At 48.4% G+C, this 21569-nt stretch overlaps 1 protein-coding gene across 1 annotated transcript; it reads right to left on the reverse strand.

The window, feature by feature from the left end:
* Positions 1-5708: 5708 nt before the first annotated feature.
* LOC123349520 (polymeric immunoglobulin receptor-like) lies at positions 5709-20929 on the reverse strand. Its single transcript, XM_044987672.1, has 7 exons — positions 20923-20929; positions 15960-16292; positions 14328-14651; positions 13104-13433; positions 8410-8721; positions 7138-7251; positions 5709-6714 (listed from the first exon to the last, which is right to left on the reverse strand). The coding sequence occupies exons 1-7, from the start codon at positions 20927-20929 to the stop codon at positions 6692-6694; spliced, it is 1443 nt and encodes a 480-aa protein (XP_044843607.1). The 3' UTR covers positions 5709-6691.
* Positions 20930-21569: the final 640 nt, after the last annotated feature.

Below are 21569 nucleotides of genomic sequence, written 5' to 3' on the forward strand. Positions count from 1 at the left end.
TCTCTCCATGGTCTCAGATTATCTCCCTCAGAAATATAATTCCATAAAACATAATCAGGAAAGAAGATAGAAGTTAGCAGAACACCACTTCAGGATGTGCCCTCATGTTCCTTATGACCAATTTATGGAAATATTTTATTATAATTAGAGATATACCAATCTCCTAGAACTGGAAGGGACCTTGGAAGGTCATTGAGTCCAGCCTTTACTAGCAGGACCAGTTTTTGTCCCAGATCCCTAAGTGGCCTCCTCAACGATTGAACTCATAACCCTGGGTTTAGCAGGCTAATACTCAAACCACTGAGCTATCCCTCCCTGCTATTGGACACTGAGGTTGATGCATGGGGCATATTTATATCATTACCAAAATCCTTCTTGCTGAAAAGCCATGAGTCACTGGAAAACCTGATGACTGTTGCATGAAGAAACTCCAGAAAGGAAGAGGGAAGACTCGACAAAGGAAGGGGTGGATAAAAGGAGGAAAAAATAAAAATAACTCAATTTCAACTCTCAAGGAAAACAACAATAAAACACACTCAGAACGGTAACAGATTCTGATTCTAGCACTTGTGACAGGTGGTAGCCTGTAACGGTTGAACTGCAGCCAGCAGCTCTTAGCATCTTAGCTCTTCTCCCGTTCTCAGAGGCAGCTCAGGGAGACGAGACAGGTGCAGAGGCTGAGCTCTGACATGGTGCTCAGTGGACTCGCCCTCTAAGTCTCTTATTAACTGGTGCTTACAACCCTGGGCAGGTAGCAAATTGCTGGCATTGACCAGTGATGGTCCCTTAGATTCCAGTTCCTGTCCCAGACAGGTTCCTTGCTGGGGGTAGGTTCCTGTGTCAGTTGTTTGCTTTCTTCAGAGATGTGAAACCCTCTTCCACATACTGAGCAGTTGTGACCTAAGCCCCTTTCACTCATCAGCTCCTTTTCCTCCAGTTCCATTATGTTTGTGCCATTCCATGTCTCTGGGGTTTGGGTTTTCCAGGGTCCTGAATCTCCACTCCCTGCTGAGATCTGACCCTTCCGAATCCCTGACCTTGGCTAGGTGCTGATTAAACATGAGGTCTGTAATGTCTGAATCCTGACCTGAGACAGCAAGGAGAGGAAAGGGTGAACAGGCTTCCTTGGGAGGGAGGGAAAGTACCAGACACATTCCAAAGGTGGTGTGTGTGGGGGGAGGGGGGTGAGCTGTCCATTTTAGAAGCAGAAGTTGAAATCTGAGCATCACAGGGATGCACACTATTGCCAACTCTTGGTTTTAAAAAAAAAATCTTGAATCCACCTCCCTAATATCATGAGATTTGTCTTCATGTTTTTGACCCTTTGCGGGTGGTGGTCACATTTTCAAGCTTTCCTCTGCAACCATGAGGGCTAGAAACCATTTTTTGTAAACAAAAGCAGAGATTCGCATGTAATCCCATGACTCTAGGGGCTGGGCCTCTCACTTCATCGTGTGTGAGCTCCTTCCCATTCAGGGGGAGGACCAGCACTAGCTCCCATGAGCTGCATCCTGTCCCAGCTGGCTGCAGGATGAACTCAAACAATGGTTTTAGTTAGTTTCACTTGCAGCCTGAGGTGTACGTACCTGCAAGGCTGTCATCCGTCCTTTGCACCTTAAAAGAAAAGCAGTGGCCCCCTTGATCTCTCTGCCGCTGCCTTCCCTGGGCGTTAGTTCAAATGCCTGTAGTTACTGAGTCACACGTTGTGATTCCCTCCGGGATGCTTTACCTTTGTTCGTTGCTGGTTTCCTCACACTAAAATGGATCATTCAGACTGAAACACTCTCTGGGTTTTGAAAAAGTGACCCAGTCCCTGTGCAGGACCCAGAGCAGGAACCCGAGTGGCTCAGAGAGCCTGGGTATGTGCTAGAAACTTGCAGACAAAATATTGTTTCTGTAACAATCTCCCTCACACTCTCCCCTCTCCCTCTGTGTGTTACGGGGCATTGCAGGTACCTTCTGCCGTAGGGACAGGGGATGTTAATGTATCCCTCTGTCATTAGCCCTTTGGACTCTCCCCCCTCGGAGAGCTGCACAGATACTACTTCAAACTGGATTCTCCAGGGGCTAATAGCCAAAGGGGTTTTGGAGAAATAGCCTGGTTTTAAACTGGCTCAGGGCCTTCTTCCAGCCCATGGGCAGGACCCCGGATCCACAGAGGGCCCCAGCCCCGAGGGAAGGGTTGGAAGGACAGGGGGCGTATCCAGACCTGAAGCTGTGATGAACAAGGAGATCCCTGGGGTGGGGCCAGAGCCCATGTTAGGGGTGGGGGATCGCTGGGAAGCTCATTACCACGTGTGTTGGTTCTTTCCTTGTTTTTAATGGGTTTTTCCTTGGAGTGTTTTTATGTAAGAAGAAATAGACTCCCCTAGTGTGACACCCCCTAGGGCACAAGCGGTGTCCCCGTCGCTCACTAGCCGGGAGACCTTTGACAGCGCTTTGCTAGTGAACAGTGAACCCCTCCAGGCTCTGTTCACGCTCAGCCACCAGCATCCAACGTGAGGCCCAGCTGAATCCACGAATGCTACACCCAGCTAGTCATGAATAGACACAGGGCGGCACCCGCATATCCCTCAGTCCCAGCCTTGCACCCCAGAGCTGTGCATCGTGTACTGCTCAGGGCCCCAACACCCGCGAAGGGTGTCAACTCATTAAAAGTCCGTCATTCTACCAAGGGGTGATGAACATGCCCCAGCCTTTAACGGGCATAGAGATCCCCCGAACACTCCAGCCAAAAGCAAATTGGCTTAGAAAAACAATGAAACAAGCTTATTAACCAGAGAGATTTTAAGTGAGAGGGGCATAAAAGTCAGCACTGGTTAGAAAAGATTGTGGTTGTGTCCTAACTCCTAAACGTTTCCAAGCTGAATAAGATTTGAAAGCACAAAGGTCTCTCTCCCCAAAACTTTCCGCAGGCTGTACTGACTGGGAAGCTTTCCAGCCAAGACCCCTTCCTCCCCCCTCCCTCACCACACACACTTCAGTGATGGTTCTTTGTCTTTCACACACTCTTGCCACCATGTGTTGAGATGGGGAGGCCAGGATGTGGGGAAGCCATTGCCTCTTATTTTATACCCGCCTCCTTTCTGTGAGGATGACCTGCACCCTAGCAAGGGGAGGAGACAATCAGCCTGTGGTTTATGGGAGATTTGAAGCATCTTCCAGGTGAACTGTAAATCTTTTGTTCACACTGTCTTTCTACATGAGGGATGATCTGCAAATCTTTTGTTTACAGTCCCCGCTGCCGGCAAATGGTTGCTTCAATAGCTCATCGTTTTCTAACAGCTGTGGTCACTCCTCTGTTGACACTGGGAGCTAGTCTGTGGGCGTTCCCCAGACTGACAACATGTTTCAGTAACAAACATGTAGCACAAGTTGTACAATGCCGTAGCCAATACCGACACACACATTTTAACAGGACAATTATGCTCAGCAGATTGGAGTTTTCAACTGATCCCTCACATGGCACACTTTGTACAAAATATATCAGAACCCTATAAAAGTGGTGAACATGGGGTATAGGGTCTCACACACAGGCAGTGCTGCATGGTACCTTATAAGTGTAGCAATTACACCTATTAACGTCCTCTGAAAGGAGCAGGGCTTTTTCCTGCCCCAAGTGGCGGGGGAAGCCGCGATCACAATCGGTGGCACTTGGGCAGCTCAGCTGCGCCGCTTTCTTCTTCGGCGGCAATTTGGCGGCAGGTCCTTCCCTCTGAGAGGGACCGAGGGACCCGCTGCCGAAGAGCCCGACGTGCCGCCCCTTCCCCTTGGCCGCCCCAAGCACCTGCTTGCTGGGCTGCCCAAACTGTGACTGTGCAGACATTGTTGGTTGTTCTCAGGAGTAAAGTAACCCCAGGCTGAGCCCCGCTCTCTCCGCACTCCCCCAGCAGGGCTGTGTCTTGCTAATTCTTCTCTTTGGGGATTTCCACAGGCTGATTCTGTCTTCTGCAGCTTGGTTTCCTGTTGCCTTTCACAGCATCCTGCGCCCACTTCCAGTTTCTCTCGGCAGGGCTCTGAAAACTGTGAATAGTTGAACCCAAATCACAGGGCAGAGCAAAAACTTTTGCTGCTCAACTTCTGAAGCTTCTTTTCTTCTTGGTGGGATCCTGCATGAACCCAGACTTCCCAAAGATTCATGGGATCAGGCCATCCCTGCGCAGGGCCCGGATTCTCTCCCCCCACGTTACGAGTAGCCCCCATGCAACTTGTGTCCCAGGGCGTGTGGGTAAAGATGAAGCACACTGCTCACAGATACAGTGTGTGTGTGGGGGGGAGATTTTAATGCTATAGAAGATCAAAATGATGCACAGCCCTAGTTTAGGTTTTCGAAAGTCTCATCAGTTTAGTGTCTGTTTTGTAAACTCAGCATTGGCTGGGCTCTTCGTCCCATTTTATCTGCCCACCCAAAGCTCATGGGGGTGGGGCTGGATGTGCTGGTTCTGGGTTTGGCCTCTCTGTCCCCAGTGCTGACGTGCTGCCTGCACTCTCCAGAAGGAGCTGGCCGCAGCACTATGAAATCTGCAGTTATGATCACAGATCCTCTGAAGTGAGCTGCCTGCTGCCGCATCCAGGCGATAAATTACAGGTGCCAGACAAAGCTGGTCCCCCTCAGACAGACTGAGTTTTGCTGACTGACCCGTAAAGGAAAACGTTTGCTCTGTTGAACAAGCACTGTGCCGCACCCCCGTGGGTAGATGAGCAGTGCCCCGGAATGCAAGGGGTCAAACTTGGGAAGGGAGGAAAATAACTGGTTACATTCTGAAGTGATCAGCAGCCTTGGGCTAAGCCAGGACCCTTGTTACCCCATGGTCTGATGCATCTAAACGCTGTGACAGGGTCCCTGGATGCTGCAGTGCTCAGGGGTAGCAGGTTGGAAATCCCTCAGCTGCTTCAGTCATGTTTTCCTGAATTCAGGATGAAGGGGGGAATGGGGAGATGCTTTTTTAGTGGAAACTTAGAGGCTGGAGCACAGTTCTGCAGCAAGGCAAGGGCAGGGGCTGGAGTCTGTGATTATAGAAGCAGGGGATACACAGGGACCTGGTCATAGCCGTGGTAACCTTGGAGAATTTTTTTGTCTGGGTGGGGGAGGAGTTGAGATTAATGGGAGCAGGATCTGGCCCAATATTTGTACAGAGCACAAGTTAATACAATCCTTGTGCCATGGGACCTGGCATCTGTGAAGCCACTTAGAATCCTAGAATATTAGGGTTGGAAGGGACCTCAGGAGGTCATCTAGCCCAACCCCCTGCTCAAAGCAGGACCAACCCCAACTAAATCATCCCAGCCAGGGCTTTGTCGAGCTGGGTCTTAAAAACCTCTAAGGAAGGAGATTTCTCCACCTCCCTAACACCCATTCCAGTGCTTCACCGCCCTCCTAGTGAAATAGTGTTTCTTAATATCCAACCTAGACCTTCCCCACTACAACTTGAGACCATTGCTCCTTGTTCTGTGATCTGCCACCATTGAGAACAACCAAGCTCCATCCTCAAACACTGAAGTAGCAGAAATCTTTCTGGTTAGGATGCCGAAAGAATGGGATGGTGAATAATAGAAAAAAATTATAATGCTCCTATATACATCCATGCTGCAGCCTCATCTGGAATATCAATTTCAGTCTGGATCACCTGCTCTGAAAAAGAATATTGTGGGGTTCAGAGAACAGCGATGAGGGAGATCAAGGTCTTTGAAAAATTGTACTAAGAAGAGAAATGGAGAAGACTGGGATTGTTTACCTGAGAAAGGTGATTTGAACAGGAGAGGACATGTAAAATACTAACTGGTCTAGAGAAGGTAGATTGGAAAGTTCTGTTCTCTCTGTCATGCAACAAAAGAACAAGGAGAGATTCAACTCAATTAGAATTTGGGAAATTCAAACTGATAAAAGGAAATACTATAACATAATGTGTGATTAAACAGTGGAACTCACTGCCACAAGAAATCAGTGCGAGCAAGAGCACAGAAAGATTCAAAAAAGGACTGTGTATTTATAGGGACATCAAGAATAGCCAGAGTTATCAGAATTGTATTAAAACACTTTGGAAGTGCATAGCCTTAGCCTCGGGTATAAGACAATCTAACTACTAGAGCAGCATGTGTAAAACAATTAACAAAACCAGTTATAAAAACATGGTCCTTATAGAGGCTTCAATCCTGCAAACGCTTAAGCGTGTGGTTAACTGTGCGCTGGTTGACTTCAGCAAGGGGGCCGTCTGAACCCACGGAACAGCAATTCCCAGCAGATGTTTCCATTTCCTCTTTGACTGACAAGCAGCTGAACCAATTATAGGGAAGAGTTTTTGGCTCGTCTTCTGAGCATCTTCACTTCAAGGGTTCCATGAACCTCTAAAGTGATTGCTAGGTAGCACAATGCGGAATCTTTAGGTGACAGAAATGTTCATCTCCTGTTTTCCTATGGCTCAGATGCCACTGAGACTGCCTAAGCCATCAGCGATCACCGGGTTCTGCTGCCTCAAAGAGGGGTGTCAGGGAGGAGTCTTTTTAATATGAACACCCGTGAACTCCCTTTCCAATTATCCAGCATCCCCTCCACTCCCTTCCATTCAGATCAAGGTTTATTTGCAGGTGCAGAATCTGGCAGGCAGGATGCTCAACACGGTGTTGGGGGGAACGCCTGGGTACCAGGTGTCTGAGAGCTCCATCTCCAGGTGTACGCTGTAACAGCTGATCCTCATATTGTCTGACTGACAGCAGCTGTGGGGAAAAATCAGACTCAGTAAGTTAGAACCTAAAGAATACTCCTGCAGTACGTGCATCACACTTGTCCAAGTGCTGCACTAGCTCCGTGCATGCCAGCCAGAAATAAACAGGGCACGTTGGACAGACACAGCGATAGGAAATGATCATCGGTGCTGTGAAAGGGAGACCTGAGAGGTAAAGGCCTTCAGGAACCGAAACTCTGTGCTTCTAATTCTGAGATGCCCGGATTTAATGTTCGACACAAACTAGAACAGACAGGCCAAGAAAACAGTCCCAGCCGGGTCTGAAACAGCTTCTCAATTTCAACGCACTGGGACGGGGAAGTTGCCCAGAAGGAAAAGGCAGAAGGACCTCGTGTGTAACTCAAGCTCTGTGGCTGACTCTGCACAGTGACTGCATTGCAGACATTTCACTCACCCCTCTTTTCTGAGATCACGCACTCTGTAATAATAATCACAGCCAAGATTATAACAAGGGCCCCGAGAACCATCCGGATGATGAAAAGAACGTGGGAGGCATTTCTCCTTTTATCTGAAATCAAGAAAAACCTGTCAGTGTGGGATGCAGGGATCGAGAGGGACAGATTTGCCTCTAAAGGAGGGACAGAGACTGATAGATAAATAAACGGACGGCAGAGACAGCTTAAAGATGAAAAACTGTTTCTCCCCCGCACCTTAATATTCCATCCCCTTCTGTGTCACAGGCAGTTTCCTTGGCCTCCCTTTTTGCCAGCAGGTTCCTCTTCCTATGCCAGCTGCTGGGACCTGTGGGGTCATCGGGCTGGGCTCAGCCCTCTGCCTAGGGGAACCTTCCCATGAGGCCAGCCAGCCCGCTGACTCTGCCGCAGGAGTAGGGAATCCCTAGCAGAGCAAGACACTAGAGACCTGGATAGAGCCCTTACCGAGAGCAATGTTCCCCTAACTGACCCCATCTATGGGTTCCATCCTAGACTCACAAAAACTCTCCCAAAACCCCTCATCCCAAGGGGAAATGGCTTCATTAACCCTGCACCTGCCAATCCAAAAGGATAACTGTGACTCTATACCTAGGCGAGGGGGATGGATTTGTTACTGGGCAGGGACTGGCTCAGTAGGGGAGGAAGGAAACCAGAACCCCTATAAGGGTTATATTTCTTAACATAACAATAGAATAACAGGGGGATTCTGAATGTACAAATTGTCTAAAGCTCCTTGCCAGTGGTCGCCATTACAAAATCAGCATTTACCCCATTCAGCAGACAGCAGTGTTGAGATGCCGCACTACTTCCCGATGCTTGGAACTGGCACCAGATTTCAGCACTGACTAGAACCTTCACCTCCTCCACAAAACAATAATTCTGTTGACAACTGCTGCTGTTCCGTGGGCTCCTTCCCAGGTAGTCCCTTCCTCTTCACGCGTATCTCAGGGCTGAAGTTACTTACTCCTCTGGTCCCACCTTCACCACTCCTTTTGTGGGGCCTGGTACACACACTCACCCACCTTGTCTCTCTAATATCCAGGGACCCACACAGCTACAACAACACTCCATAATTTGCACACAACCTATCTCTGAGATAACACTGCGTCTCCCTGTCCTAGACTAGGAAGTAGCTGTGGGGTTTCAGTTACCATGTGGGAAGTGTGAGTCAGTGGCGACCACAGTGTATTATCCTGACAATGCAGATCAGAGAAGATAATGCTGCTGTTTACCATGGATCGTCACTCTCGTTCCATTCCCACGGCCATTTTTACCAAAGTCACATCTGTAGAACCCAGAATCACTCATGCTGACTTTAGTCAAGTTCAGAGAAGCCAGGCCCGCTGAAAAATCTAGAATTGTCGTGACTGAGCCTGTTCCGTTTTTCAGCTCTTGCTCGTGTCCATCAGTCCCGTTTTTATACCATTTAACAGAGTACTTGGCGCTGGGTTTCTCCAGGGCCCTGAATCTACATTCTATGGTCAGCTGTTTCCCTTCCTCTTCATTGACAAAGGCAGGGCTCTGAGTCACCAGCAGGTCAACAGCTGCAGAAAGAGAGAAACACAAGAGACTTCACCTTGCTGCAGAAATATGTCAATCAGCTGAAGTATTTAAAGAAGGTTGTTTTGTTCCCACCCCCCACCCCCCAGCATTTCAGGCCCCTTTGTAAAGCTTGGCCATTAAAATATCCCCTGTGGGTGTTAAGCAGTTAACTGATGCTCTCTGGTTTCTGTGTTTCCCAGAAACAATTCTGGCCATTGACTAAAAGCAGGAACATTACAGCTTCCTAAACATCATCTTCAAACATCTCTTCATATGAAGCCTTTTGATACAGAGCCGTAGGCAGGACCCCACGGAAGATGAGGCAAAGTGCCATAGCAGGCTCTGTATGTGCTGTAGAATTCGACCAGCCATCTGCTGGGATGAGGCTTTTGATGATGTCTCTCCTTCATAGCACTGAACAGACCTGACCTAAACTGGTTCTAGTTGCTTACCCTGAACCTTTGGGAGGATTGGATCAGTTCAGACAAGAAACCTTCACACTTGATCTAAGGCCTGTTCTTCCCGAGAAGCCCTTCCCACTTTTCCTGCTACCCAACAAAATTCATCATTCAGTCTGACAGTCTCTGCTGGTCCCTTGGGATCAGCTGCTGACTTGGGGTTTCTCTGGAGTTAGAGGTGTGCAATGTGCCCCATGGCAAACTGATATGGCAAAGCCCCTCAGAGCATGAGAACATGGGCAGGGCAGGGAAAGGAGGGATGTGGAGGAAAGAGAGGAAAAAGACAGGTGTGTATGTGAGGATCCAGATGGGAGGAGAGATTTAGAAAGGGAGGTATCGCCAAACCCATCCCAAGAGATTAGCCAAGGGAGCTGAGTGGACTTGGAGAAAGGGAAGAAGGAAGAGGACTAAGGGTATGTTGACACAGCAAAGAAAAACCCGCAGCTGGCCCATGCCAGCCAACTCAGGCCCTCGGGGCTGTGGCTGGGGGCTGGTTTCATTGCTGTGTAGACTTCTCAGCTCAAGCTGTGGTCCAGGTTCTAGGGCCTGCAGGGTGGGAGGGCAGTGAAGGGGAACTATAAACTGCAGAGACTGAAGGCAACCTCATAAAAGTTCAGATCAGTTTGGATAATACTCAGATGAGCATCCAGAGTGTGAAGGAATACGCCAAATCTTTCAAGCTTTGTCCATCACTCCTGAGCTCGCATCTCACGTGCTCTCAAAAGGAGAAAAACCTACCATAATGTTAATGGTGTTATCTATGGTTATGGGGACACTCAGAGAAATTTGTGGATTCCTGTGTTAGGCACTTAGATGTCAGTGAGAGGTAAACTCGAGCTCGATATAGTCATTGAGGAGCGTTAGAGCACAAGGGGGCGAATGGCAATGAGGAAATCAAAACTGGCTGACATTGGAAAGATGCTGGAGGACAGTTACTGAGCCTGGAGTGCGGGATGGCATTCAGGTCCTTGGATCTCTGAGGTTTGCGCACTCTGTCAGCTGCTCCAGTAGAACAGAGGAGACAAAGGAACTGCACATTGAGAACCCAACTCCATTTCTCTTGTTTTAGAGTTACAGACAAATTGTCCTCAGACCGATGTGTCTGGAAACAAACTCAAATTCGTATGTACAAACAAATCATCTCATTTCTATTCATGGATTAAACCTGCCCTATGCTGGCATTGCCAGCTGTGACTCAGAACTATCACGGGTGAATACTGGCATGCTGGGCATCATAGCATTCACCAGGCACACCCTGATCTTGTGCTAGGTGCTGTACATACACGTAGAGAGTCAGTCCCTGCCCCAAGGAGTTTAAAGTCTAAATAGACAAGACAGAGAAGCTGGGAGAGGAAATATTATCTCCATTTTACAGATGGAGGCACAGGGAGACTAAATGACTTGCCTCAGGTCATACAGGCAGTCTGTGACAGTGAGAAATAAAACGAAAACCTAATTTGTAGTCTCCTGCTCTAACCACTATCATATACTGCCTTTCTGCACTGCCTCTGCTATACCCGTCTGCAACAGGACGCCTGCCCCATGGGCTGGAGAGCCTGGGCTGAGCCAACCCCGATTACAGGATAAGTCCCACCGGAGAGGAATCACCCACTTCCAGTACAAAAGAAGCAGGAAGCTGCTGAGAAGGGAGCAAGCCCGGGAAATTGTGACCATGTGTGTGGACACTGCAGCGAGTGAGACGGGTCCTGCAGGGTTCTGAGCCAGCAGGGGAGAAGCTGAAGGAGCTGGAGAAAGTAAGGAAATTTCTCTAGACAGGGTGGCCTGGGAGAGACCCTGGCCAAGCCCAGTGGGAAAGGCCTGTGGAGGGGGACAAACACCAGGTAGGAGGTGCTGGGAAGCAGGAAGACAGACCCTCGGGGAGGTAGGGCTGTGCCCAGCTGAAACTGGGATGAAGACTGGGTGAGTTTGTGTTCTGTTTTTGAAAGAGTCTGTGTTGTTTTGGATTATCTGGAGCGAGACGCTGCACTGGGGCCTGGAGGGCCAAGATGCCCCTGGGGACTCGATTTACTGGACTGCAGGAGGTGATGGTTTGAACGACCTTTAAACTGAGTGAGCTGTTAAAGGGCCCTGAAGAGGGGGAAACGGGCAAGGTGCTGAAAAGAGCCTCTGGCCACAAGTTGGTGCTTGAGAACCGCTCATGTTACACTCTCCTGTTCTCAGTCGCAGGCTGTCAATTGCAAATCTGCCACTTGCACCAAAAATCATCAGAACAACACACGCAATATGTATCACCGCTCCGCTTTCCCAGCAGCACGTGCTCACCCTGTTGCCGGCAGGGAGAACGGTGAGCTCAGACGCAGCAATCGGCATTAGAAACGTTGGGTCTATCGTGGGGTTTTCAAATGTGCTTTTCCTCTTTACTTGGCAGATGGGAATGACCCTGTAGAGCTGGAACCAGCTCGGTGCACGGCCGTTGGGAGTTACAGCAGAACCTCTCTGTACGTATTGTCGTGCCCGCATATTGCAGATGCCGCCTAGGCACAGAATCCTAGAGCCACAGGGTTAGACGAGACCACAAGGGTCAGCTGGTCATCCCCGCCCCCCCCCCCCCCCCGCCAAGATACAGGATTTGTTGTGTCTAAACCAGGGGGTCTCAAACTTCATTGCACCACAACCCCCTTCTGACAACAAAAGTTACTACACGACCCCAGGAGGGGGGACTGAAGCCTGAGCCTGTCCGAGCCCCACTGGCCCAGGTGTAGGGGGGAAGCCAAACCCAAGGGCTTCAGTCCCAGGCAGAGGGTCCATAACCTGAGCCCTGCTGCCCAGGGCTGAAGCCCTCAGGTTTTGGCCCCAGGCGGTGGGACTCGGCCTTCGGCTTTAGCCCCAGGCCCCAGCAGGTCTAAGCCAGCCCTAGAGACCCCATTAAAATGGGGTTGTGACCCACTTTGGGGTCCTGTACCACAGTTTGAGAATCACTAAACCATCCAAGACAGGTGCTCTCCAGCCTCCTTTTGCAAACTCCAGTGAAGGAGCTTCCACAACCCCTCCCCAGGTGTCTGTTCCATTCTCACAGTTCGGAAGTTTTTCCTGAGATTTAATCTAAATCTGCTGTGCTGTAGTTTGAACCCAGCCTCTTGTACTGCCCTCTGGGGCAAGAGAGAGCCACTTTTCTCCATCTTCTTTATGGCAGCCTTTCAAGGATTTGAAGAGCACCATCGTGTCCCCCACCTTAATCTTCTCTTTTCCAAACTACACATACTCAGCCATTGCTCATATGGCTGCATTCCATCCCTTCGATCATCTTTGTCGCTCGCCTGTGGATCATCTCCAGCTTTTCTACATACTTCCCATACAGGGATGTGTTCTATGATGGATGAACATGTTCTCACAGAATATGAAGCAACTCTTTAGCCATAACATCGGTTTAGCTCCAGGTGCAGATGGACATTGGGGGCTGCTTCTTATCCCATCCAGTGCAGTTGTGGTGTGGTGCTGAGTTAGGTTCATCACCCTCCTTAACGTTCTTATGACAGGCCAAGTCCTGCGAGGTTCTGAACACCCCTCTCCAGGGGCATTTGGGGGAAATTTTCAAAAGTGCCTATGTGACTTAGGAGCCTAAGTCCTGTTAGCAAAAGTGACTGATTTCAATGGCAGTTAGGTGCTGAGATGCTTTTGAAAATCCCAGTTACAAATTTTGATGCCTAAACGCCTTTAGAAATCTGGCCCTGAGTGCCTAAGTCCCCTCTGAAAATTGGAGGCCCCTAAATCACTGAGGTACTGTGAACTATGTTACCTTCAGTTGCTCACAGGCTGGAGCCCATGTTTTATGGGTTCTATACTGTACACACTTGAGAATTCAGACCCGCTTTGGCCAGCAACAGTCATTCATTCTCTGTCCTTTAGGCTGCCAATCACTGTCTCTCGCACCATGAAGATCAGATAGGAAAATACTGGTAACTTACGAGTGATGGTCACTTGAGTTCCGGCTCCAGACGCAGACCAGTTCCTAGCTGTGCTCCCCACCTCACACACGTAGGTTCCTGTATCGGTTACATTCACGTTCTTCAGAGTGAACGAAGCAAAACCCTTTTCCAAATCCAGGGCTGCTGAGCCCCCGCCTCTTTCGCTCATCAGCTCCTTTTTCGTTGCTCCAGTTCCATTATGTTTATACCATTTCACATACAAGGTCCTGTGGTTTTTCAATTCCGTGAATCTACACTCCATGGTGAGAACTGACCCTTCTGATTCATGGATATTGGCTGGGGTCTGATTCACCATCAGCTTGGGAAGTTCTGCAGGAGAGAAACAGATGATTGCACCTTGATGCAAGAGAATTTCAGTGGCAATGGCTGGTGACTGAGATGTATTAAAAGAAATGTCTCCCCCTCCAGTATTTTGTGTTCTTTTCCCAGCCTGGCCATTTATAGACTCATAGACTTTAAGGTCAGAAGGGACCATTATGATCATCTAGTCTGACCTCCTGCACAACGCAGGCCACAGAACCTCACCCATCCACTTCTGTTATAAACCCCTAGCCTATGTCTGAGTTACTGAAGTCCCCAAATTGCGGTTTGAAGACCTCAAGCTGCAGAGAGTCCTCCAGCAAGTGACCCGTGCCCCATGCTGCAGAGGAAGGCGTTAAAGTGAAGAAGTTAAAGTGATGCTTTCAATTAGTTCTGTTCATAGCTTTATGATGCCTGGCAAGACCAGCAAGCCACCCCCAACCTCAAATGGTCAGTCTGGAGAAGTTGACTCCTTAAGTGAACCGAATCTGACATAAGAAGCAGCCCCAGGTTTTACCCATCCACAAATCAGACGTGAATTCATGTCTAACTACTCTGTTATCTCTCACAAATTCCAGATTCCAGGCATGCAGGCAAGCATTGAACGTACCAATGGGTTTGCGTGCAACATGGGCAAGCAAATGTTTAGAGACTAATTTGAGGTCATGTGAAACATTTGGCTGTAAAGAATCTAAAATGGAAACATTGTTCCCCTTTAATACCATCCTAAACGGCTCTATCTTGCAAGGAGTTTAGCGCTTCTGGGCAGGCATGGAGCACCCTCAGCTCCCACTAAAGGTGGAACTGAAGACACTCAACACCTTCCAGGAGATATGTGTTCTTGTTCTCACTTGCTCGCCCCCATTTCCCCAAGAAGATCAGGTAGGAAATTCCAGCACTTACTCTCGATGGTCACTTGGGTTCCTGTTCCATTCCCAGAGAGGTTCCTTGCTGTGATCCCCACCTCACACACGTAGGTTCCTGTATTAGATGAATTCACATTCTTCAAAGTGAGAGAGGCAAACCCATTGTCCAAATGCAGCGTTGTGATCACCTCGCTCTCCTTCACCAGCTCTTGCTTTAGTCCCTCGGTCCCATAGTTATACCATCGCACATACATGGTGCTGTGGTTATTGACTGTCTTGAATGTACAATTCATGGTGAGTTCTGAGCCTTCCAAATCACTGACACTGGTTGGGGTTTGATTCACCATCAGGTCGGTAATTTCTGCAGAAAGACAAACACAGATGATGGCACCTTCATTGAGAAACAGTTCCATGTGCCACCAGACAAGGGCACATGTACAAAATGAATCTCTCCAGTCCTGCCATTTAGTTTCCCCTGCTTGTTAAGAGTTTAATCTGATGTTCTTTCATTTGGCCCCATATCGAGCTGTATTGTGAATGTCAAGACTTTTCTGCTCTGTTTAGTGAGCAGGTAACCCCAGAAGCTTCGGTTTAGACAAACCCCCTCCAGCAATGTGACTTCCTATCTGAACCCTGTGTTCGCCAGACACGCCTGCCAAATTCCTTACCTTCAAAACCTTCTTGAGACCTATTTCCCTCCACCAGCCTAACACAGGGCAAGAGAGAGGGTGGCCAATTCTTCATTACAGAAAAATGGGATTCACTGAAGGACGTGGAATGGGCAGTTCTGAGAAGTGATGCACTTCCGCTGGCAATGGCAGGGGAGTGAGGATCAGGTGCAACCGTTGTTCTGTGCAGGACTGTGCTTACAGCGTAGTGAGAGAGTGTCAGCAAGTCTTTAGCACTGGTTTTACTGCTGGAAACTTCAGCAGATCCAGAGCTAGACGGCAGCTGAACAGGGGTTTTGAGGATCTCCATGGCACCCAGATGTTGGATTTAAGGGCCTAAAGCCCTGTGTGGATTTAGTCCTTTAATCTCTCTATGTCTCACTTCCCAATCTACTGTTAGGATGTCTGCCCGATCACCCCCCTTTTGTCTCTCTTGTCTGTTTAGAGTGTAAATTCTTTCCCATACGGGATATCATCAAACAACTGTAACTTTAGCGCCCTCATGGCCAAGATGGAGTCTGCTCTGCAGGCAGCTCTGGCCAAGAGACAGCACGCACAGGAACGCAGCAGGAGAAATCCCTTTCACCCCAGGGGCACCTGTTCCAAACCCCCCAGAGTGAACACACCCACCCACAGGAAAAGTACAATGGATATAACAAGGGAGAGATTTATTTACAGAGGGATGGGAGGAGAAATACAACAAGGGGAAATATAGGAGAGGGTAAAACAGGGCTGCATACGAGCCAAGGCCCCACGGGCCAGTGGTGAGTCTTGGGTGCTCCTGGTTGTCTTCTGCGCCAGTGAACTCTCCCCAGCAAACCCCTCCAGTGCCTCTTCTGCCGCTCTCTGCAAAGCCCCACAGAGCGACCCGACCCCCTCCCCACTGAACTAGCTACAGCCTCCCTCCTTGTTCCCAGTGCAGAGTCACAAGCCCCAGTACTCTCAGCCCCATGCAGCGCTGGGCAGCCGTGATCCTGGGTCCAGCTCCGGCCTGTATTTACCATCGATGGTCACTTGGGTTCCAGTCCCAGGAGATGTCCCATTTTTGCTCCCAACCCCACATACGTAGGTTCCAGAATCAGTGACGTCGGCTTTCTTCACAGTGAGGGAAAGAGACCTCTTTTCTCTATCTGTTGATAATATGATTCGATCTGTTCCATTGTTCACCTTAGCTGTTACATTGTTTCTGGTTTTATTCCATTCAGCAAACCACTTGAATGAATTATTGCTTGCGTAGAATGTACACTCGATGGTGAACTCTGACCCTTCCATTGCACGAATAGAAGGGGGTCTCTGATTCACCACAATGACAGCAGCAGTATTTTCTGCGGCTCCTGAAACACAAAGTTCAGCGTCACTATATGAAATTCTTGCAACAGGAGGAAGAATTAAATCAAACCAAATTGTTTGCAAATGATCCACTGCAGAATGTTTCCATTTCTCTACAAGGAAGCCAAGTGCACGAGCAGGAACTCCCTGCTGCAGGTCATGGTATGAAGTTCAGAGCGGTGAGTGGGGAGGGCTCAGACTGGGCAGTTTGCACAGGCCCTGCTGGCACTGTTAGCCGGCCTGCCCCACTGGCTCCAGCCTGCCGTACGGGCTCCATGGGGCCTCTCCCTAAGTGCCAGCCAGAGAGCTCTGGGTGACTCCTAGGGGTCTAGAGAGGAGCCCAGATGCAGGGAATTGGGCCTGCAGGCCCCAAGGTGGAGTGTTTGCTCCAGGGAAGCAAATCTCAACAGCAATGGGCCAACCAAAGACTTGGGGATGGGGGTCAAAGAAGGGAGACAGAGATGGGAGACAGGAGACAAAAGGAAGATGGAGGGGGAGAAGACTGAGGGAAAGAGAGAGCTGGGAGTGGAAAAGAGAGGATGGGAGAGAGAAAGTGACTGTGTGCAAAGCAGGGGAGAGGGATAGAAAGATGTAGGGGGTCTAAGGAAGGGGAAGTAGAATAGACAAGAAAATGTGAGGAAAGTACGAGATGGAAGGAAAAGACAATGATCATCGTTGTTGTTATTTATACTTATTCCCATTGCACCTCGAGTCCTCAGCCACTAGTCCAGCCCCGTTGTGTCAGGCCCGGTACGTACTGTCAGAGCCAGTCCCTGCCCTGAGGAGCTCACTGGCTCAGAGTGGGAGAAGAACAAGAGATGCTGTAGAGGGGGAGTTTCCTTATTCCCTAGGCACAGGGGCCCCACCAGTCTCTTCCCAGTAGGAGGGGCTGAGATGGGCCAGACAGAAAATTGGGGGGCTGAGCCCCCCATTGCCACAAGGCCCCACCCCTCTTTGTAGCCCCTCTCCATGGCCAAGTCGTAGGCCGGGACTGGGCAGTGAAGGTGTTGGCTGCTGACAGCCAGTAAGAGCTGCCCTGGCAGGGGAACCTGGCTCCAGGGCCGGCAGATCCCTCAGGGAGCAGCAACCACAGGGGTGGGGCCCAGGAGCCTGGCCTGGAGTGGGTCAGTCTGGTCTGCTGTGGGGAGCCCTGGATCTACCACCTGCCCTGGGTGCTGCGCCCTGGCATGTGGGGACAGGGATCAGGGGCTGTTCTCGGGCACCCCAGTCCTCTGCCCAGGTGTATTTCTCCGCTGCTGGCAGAGCTGGGAGCCCTCCCAGCAGCCTCTGCTCTCTCCATTCTGTCTTCAGAGCTGGGCAGCTGCAGAGTGGCAGCTGCTGCAATAGGGCTAAGGCAAACTTTGGGGTGGTTATAGCCTCTGCAAGCGCTGCCCCAGCCTGTGCACTAGACCACACTGCCTGCCCCCAATATTATTATTATTTATTATTAAGCAGTGCTGCGAACCAGCACAACACTCTACAGAAGAAATAGCAGGATGATGTATTTCTGTCTTACAGAGCTGATGAAATACCTTCTATTCCATCAGTAACTAGGCAGGATGTAAACTAGCAATGTTACAGGTAAACTTTTTTTATTCTGCAGGACTGGATAACTTGCACCCAAAAGCATATAAACGAATTGCCCAAGGAGCTTGCTGAACCATTTCGTTTTTAATAACTCTTGGCACAATGGAGATGTTCCAGGAACAGGAACAAAAGCTAATGTTGTGCCAGTATTTTAAAAGGGTAAACGGGTGACCTGGAAAACTATCAGCTGGTTAGTCTGACTTTAATCCCAGACAAACAAACCTGATATATTTTTTGATGATGAATTTGGTTGATGAAGGTAACTGTCGACATGATACACTTAGGGCTTGTACACACTACCACTTATATTGGTATAACTTATGTTGCTCGAGGTGACTAAGCCACCCCCTGGAGCGATGCAAGTTACACCGACTTAAGCACCGGTGTGGACAGCGCTATGTCAGGGGAAGAGCTTCTTGCACAGACACAGCTGCTGCCTCTCATGGAGGTGTATTTATTGTGCCAATGGGAGAGCGCTCTCCCGTCGGCATAGAGCATCTTCACCACACACGCTACACTGGTGCAGCAACGTCTAGTGTAGACTAACCCTTAGACTTCTCTAAGGCCTCTGATATTCTGATTTTGTATGATGCTGTTTCTTAATCAACATAGAATATAGACTTGTAGGACTGGAAAGGACCTAGTCCAGTCCCCTGCTCTCATGGCAGGGCTAAGTACATCTGTATTGAACAGTATAGAATCATCGAAGCGTAGGGCTGGAAGGGACTTCAATAGAATAGGTCACCTACTCCAGTGCTCTGCCCTCAAGGAAGGACTAAGTAATAACCAGCCCAGCCCTGGCAGGTGCTTGTCCAACCTGCTCTTAAAAATCTCCAGTGATGGAGATTCCACAACCTCCCTAGGCAACTTATCCCAGTGCTTAACCACCCTGACAGTTAGGAACTTTTTCCTAATATCCAACCTAAACCGCCCTTGCTGCAATTTAAGCCCATTGCTTCTTGTTCTATCCTTAGAGGTTAAGGAGAACAATTTTTCTCCCTCCTCCTTGTAACAACCTTTTATGTACTTGAAAACTGTTATGTGTCCCCCCTCAGTCTTCTCTTGTCCAAACTAAACAAACCCAATATTTTCAATCTTCCCTCATAGGTCATGTTTTCTAGACCTTTAATCATTTTTTGTTGCTCTTCTCTGGACATTCTCCAATTTGTCCACATCTTTCCTGAAATGTGGCACCCAGAACTGGACACAATGCTCCAGTTGAGGCCTAATCAGCTCGGAGTAGAGCAGAAGAATGACTTCTCGTGTCTTGCTTACAACACTCCTGCTAATGCGTTCCGGAATATTTGCGCTTTTTTTTTTTTTTGCAACAGTGTTACACTGTTGACTCACGTTTAGTCTGTAATCCACTATGACCCCCAGATCTCTTTCTGCAGTGCTCCTTCCTAGGCAGTCATTTCCCATTTTGTATGTGTGCAACTGATTGTTTCTTCCATATGTCCTTGCTGAATTTCATCCTATTTCTCCAGTTTGTCCACATCAGTTTGAATTTTGATCCTATTCTCCAAAGCATGTGCAACCCCTCCGAGCTTGGTTTCATCTGCAAACTGTATAAGTGTACTCTCTATGCCATTATTTAAATCATTGTTGAAAATATTGAACAGAACTGATCCCTGTGGGACCCCACTCGATATGGTCTTGCACCTTGACTATGAACCACTAATAATAACTACTCTCTGGGAATCTTGCATCCGACAAAGTGGGTATTCACCCACAAAAAATCATGCTCCAATACGTCTGTTAGTCTATCAGGTGCAACAGGACTCTTTGCTGCTTTTACAGATCCAGACTAACACGGCTACCCCTCTGATACTCTCTTGGAACGGTTTTCCAATCAGTTATGCACCCGCCTTCTAGTACCTTCATCTAGGTTGTATTTCCCTAGTTTGTTTATGAGAAGGTCATGTGAGACAATATCAAAAGCCTTACTAAGTCCAGATATACCACATCTACTGCTTCTCCCCTATTAACAAGTCTTGCTAACCTGTCAAAGAAAGCTATTAGGTTGGTTTGACATGATTTGTTCTTGGCAAATCCATGCTGACTGTTACTTATCACCTTATTATCTTCTAGGTATTTGCAAATTGATTGCTTAATTATTTGCTTCATTATCTTTCTGGGAACTGAAGTTAAGCTGACTGGCCTGTAATTCCATGAGTTGTCCTTATTTCCCTTTTTATAGATGGGCACTAGATTTGCCCTTTTCCAGACCTCTGGAATCCCTCCCCTCTTCCATGACTTTTTGAAGATAATTGCCAATGGCTCAGATACCTCCCCAGTCAGGTCCTTGAGTATTCTAGGATGTATTTCATGAGACCCTGGTGACTTGAAGACATCTAACTTATCTAAGTAATTTTTAACTTGTTCTTTCCCTATTTTAGTCTCAGATCCTTCCTCATTTTCACTGGCATTCACTTTGTGAGACGTCCAATCACTACTAACCTTTTTGGTGAAAACTGAAACAAAAAAGTCATTTAGCACTTCTGCCAATTCCACACTTTTTTTGTTACTGTTCCCTCCCACCCACCCCCAACCCCCGCCCCATTGAATAACGGGCCTACCCTGTCCTTGATCATCTTCTTGCTTCTAATGTGATTTAGCTCAAAGAAGTTCTGGGCTTGATGCAGGAATTACTAAGCGAGATTCTGTGTCCTGTGTTATGTAGAAGGTCAGTGTAGATGTTCATACTGATCCCTGCCAGGCCTTAAAATCTATGAAAGCCAGAAACACAGGCCATTATTCTGCTGCACCTTGTGCAGTCAATTATACTGTGTAAAGTGTGTGTAAAATAAAGCAATTCTGCTTTCTTTCCTTTGCACAGGTGCAAGTGATGACAGAAGATGCAGGCGGAGGAGGGAAGGGGCGGTCAGGTGCACAGTCTTAAAGAGAGACCATCCATTTTCACTAGCATGTTAGACTCAAGGTTCTTTTTTCCTTCCATTACCAGCCTCTGCTTCTACAGGGAATCAGATGTCAAGTCCACTAAGAGACTATAAGTCATATCCAAAATATCTAGAGTTCAGAGTTTACCTGCCATCCCTATAGTGTCAAGAGATTCACTGCACAACTGTCCTACTGCTCTGCAGATTCAGCTGTGCAGTCTTCCCTCTGAACCAGAGATGCAGACTGTTTACTCAAAGAATCAAGATGGAGACAGTCCTGTCCCAACACCATTGTCTCCCCGACAAGCTGGTTAAGCTTATAGGGCTGTTTAAACTCCCAAACAATTTTTATTCCACCTGAAATCTCCTCAAAGCTCCCCAACATGGATTTTTTCAAAGCAAATTCTGTGGATTGATTTTCATTTGAAACATTTTGGCCACTAGGCACCAACACACTTTCCTCTGAAGAGAGACTGTTTATTATTAACAATGGCCCATTAAGAGTCCATGGAAACAATTCCTTTTTGCCCCTACTGGGCACAGCTACTGGCTTTTTACAGACTTCAAAGACTTGTTCTGTCTGCTCTACAAACAGAAAAGAACTGGAGAAACAGTCCCCTTTAACAGACAAACGACTTGGGATATCCTTTCCTTTGTCCCAGCACACATGGCTGTTCAGGGACCATTGCTTGGAGATTGGGGTAGCTCCCTTCATAGGCAAGTCATTACCCTTAACATACACAGGAACATTTCCTTCACTGTCACAATTCTCCACACTGGTAACAGGTAAGGTCC

The sequence above is a fragment of the Mauremys mutica genome, chromosome 14 (genome assembly GCF_020497125.1).
Source record: "Mauremys mutica isolate MM-2020 ecotype Southern chromosome 14, ASM2049712v1, whole genome shotgun sequence".
Taxonomy (NCBI): domain Eukaryota; kingdom Metazoa; phylum Chordata; order Testudines; family Geoemydidae; genus Mauremys; species Mauremys mutica.